Below are 2500 nucleotides of genomic sequence, written 5' to 3' on the forward strand. Positions count from 1 at the left end.
GTATAGTCAGATAATAAACAAACAGGTAAATAGTAAATAATAATGAATTGACATATAACTAATAATAAATGAAAATCAAAACAGACAAATGATAACAAAACAAAAACAAATAATATGAAATAAATTATAAGCGTGCATGTGTATGAGTGTGTGTGCGCGCGCGTGTGTGCGTGTTTTTGTCATAACTTAAATTGGTAGAGAATAATTTTATTGGAGGAGTAATACTTATGTTTCCAATAAGTTTTAAAGTGAATATGACATACAAATAAACTAATAATCAATCAAATTTCTCTAATTCTCAAGTGTGCTTACCATCATGAACTTATATTCTGTCTTAAATCTTACTCTTCCGAAAGTATTTGAGGAACTATTGGGAAACTCGGTAAATTTGTAAAGCTGGATATTATGCTTTTCTCGTTCCCGGCTAGCAATACTATCCAAACGAGAGTACAATCACCTCATTCTAGCGTCGTAAGTTTAAAACCTACCACAATGAGCCCGCGAAGTTTGGATTACATTCTATCGCCTGATGATTTTATTCAGCTGAGGGAAGGGTTTCCCAAAACGACGAAAAACGTTTTTTTTCGCAATGAATTATTTTTTCTTGCAAATGATCTAGAAGTTTACGAGAATTCAATTTTTTTTCCTCATTCTTTCTGTAGAAATTTAGCTACAATTTACATATTTTCAAAGCTAAGTGTTTTTCCTCAATGAAACGATATTCTTTCATAAACTTCTAAAAGTGATTAGATTTCAAGTTTAGACTTTCGTGATTTAGTCTGTTTTCAAGCTATGTTTAGCGTTCGATTTGGACTTGGTTCTAGCAGTGGTACCGAGAATTAGATTGGACATATTTTTGTACTGTACTTGTATAAAAAAATATTTTCATGGCTTTACCAGTCTATTATAAGTAGCAAATGCAGAATATGTGTATATTCAACGTAGAACATTAATTGTTCTATGATTGACAATTTTTGAAGCCTCAGAAATGAACGAAGAAACCTAAGTTATCCTTTATAATGTCGTCATTTTTAGAAGCTCAATAATGAGAAGCAGAGACAGAGAGAATGTGGCTGATTTGAGGGGGCTGTGGGAGAGGTTTCTGACGGAAATAACACGATTTGATCGCTTTTAGAAGTGAAACCTCTCCAGAGTACAATTGTTCAACAAGTTGTACTCGTGATGAACTAATTTTTCCGTGGATCAGGTCGATTTGGTCGACTTCCTCCTGTGACACGCTGTTGATGAAAACGGCGATGAGGTCGATTAGATCCTCTTTTTGGCTGAAGAAGACGTTTTCCCCCTCTCGAATGGCCAAACCAAAGTCTGTGATTTTGACAGAGCCTGTTCTGTCAACAAGGATGTTTCTTGCTGCCAAATCGCAGTGAACAAGTCCAACCTTGTGAACGTGGCGGAGTCTCTTAAAGCATTGAAACCAAACAGATTTCACTTCACTCTTAGTGAAGGAGCGTCCCTGTTCGGCCATCCGTTTGACTGTGTCCTCGAGGCTAAGATCCATGATGTCCAGAACGAAGTAGACCTGATGGTTCTCCTCCTCTCTGATGACCTCTTGCAAACAAATAACGTTTTGGTGTCTACCGAGGGTCATGAATGAGGCGATCTGTGTTCAGTCAGTCATAAATCAAGTCAGACAGCCTGCGATATTGCCAGCCAGCCAACCGGCCATACTGCCAGCCAGCAAGCCATACAGCCATACAGCCAACCAGCCAGCCAGCCATACAGCCAGTCAGCCTGCCATACAGCTAGCCAGATAGCCAGTCAGCCAGTAATACAGCCAGCCAGCTAGCCATACAGCCAGCCAACATACCGACTATACAGGCAACCAACTGCCCATACAGCGAGGCATCCAGCCAGCCGGCCATACAGCCCGCTAGCCGGTCATAAAGCCAGCCAGTTAGCCAGTTACCAATGCAGCCAACCAGTCGGCCATACAGCTAGCCAGCCAGCTACTTTTGTGATTTTTTTTTTTTTTTGTCCATTGCATAAGTATAGAAAAAAATTCAATTCACATTTTTTGAAATATGAGTATATATATATCAGCCTCTTGGATACCGGATAGCACTTTCCGCCTTATATAGTCTCTGCCGCTATTGAGGGACCTAGTGACAGCCCTACGGATCAAAGTTTCACAGCGTTCTTTTTGATCTCCACTCAAGAAGAATTCTTGTTATCTTTTATTTATCTATATTTCTTTATCATCATTTTACTTATTTGCTTATTTTGTTTATTTGTTTATTTTTTGCTTCAACCACCTCAGTGGTCATTGCCAGCGAAATGCAGATGACGTCTCCTCCTTCTTGATCCCCTTCCGTTCCGGGTGGCACTGTTTCTTGTACTATGACTGCCGTCAGATGGTTTTATTCACTTCTCCGTGGCGACTCCTTCATGAGGTCAAGTAACATTATCATGCCATTCAAAACGGCCTAGAAAATGTGGGACTGATTGCACGATCTTTTGATTTCAAAAGTCCATCACTCAT

The 2500-nt window shown here is 39.5% G+C and overlaps 1 protein-coding gene across 1 annotated transcript in view; it reads right to left on the reverse strand.

Annotated features, from left to right (window-relative positions):
• The window catches only part of LOC143025767 (uncharacterized), a 1999-nt gene extending 390 nt beyond the window's left edge, over window positions 1–1609 (reverse strand). Inside the window, exon 1 of the mRNA XM_076185774.1 lies at window positions 1108–1609. Within this exon, the coding sequence (XP_076041889.1) occupies window positions 1108–1609 (502 nt within the window). The remainder of the gene's footprint in view (window positions 1–1107) is intronic.
• Window positions 1610–2500: the final 891 nt, after the last annotated feature.

Source organism: Oratosquilla oratoria, chromosome 5, assembly GCF_046742065.1.
Source record: "Oratosquilla oratoria isolate Oo_2021 chromosome 5, ASM4674206v1, whole genome shotgun sequence".
NCBI lineage: Eukaryota > Metazoa > Arthropoda > Malacostraca > Stomatopoda > Squillidae > Oratosquilla > Oratosquilla oratoria.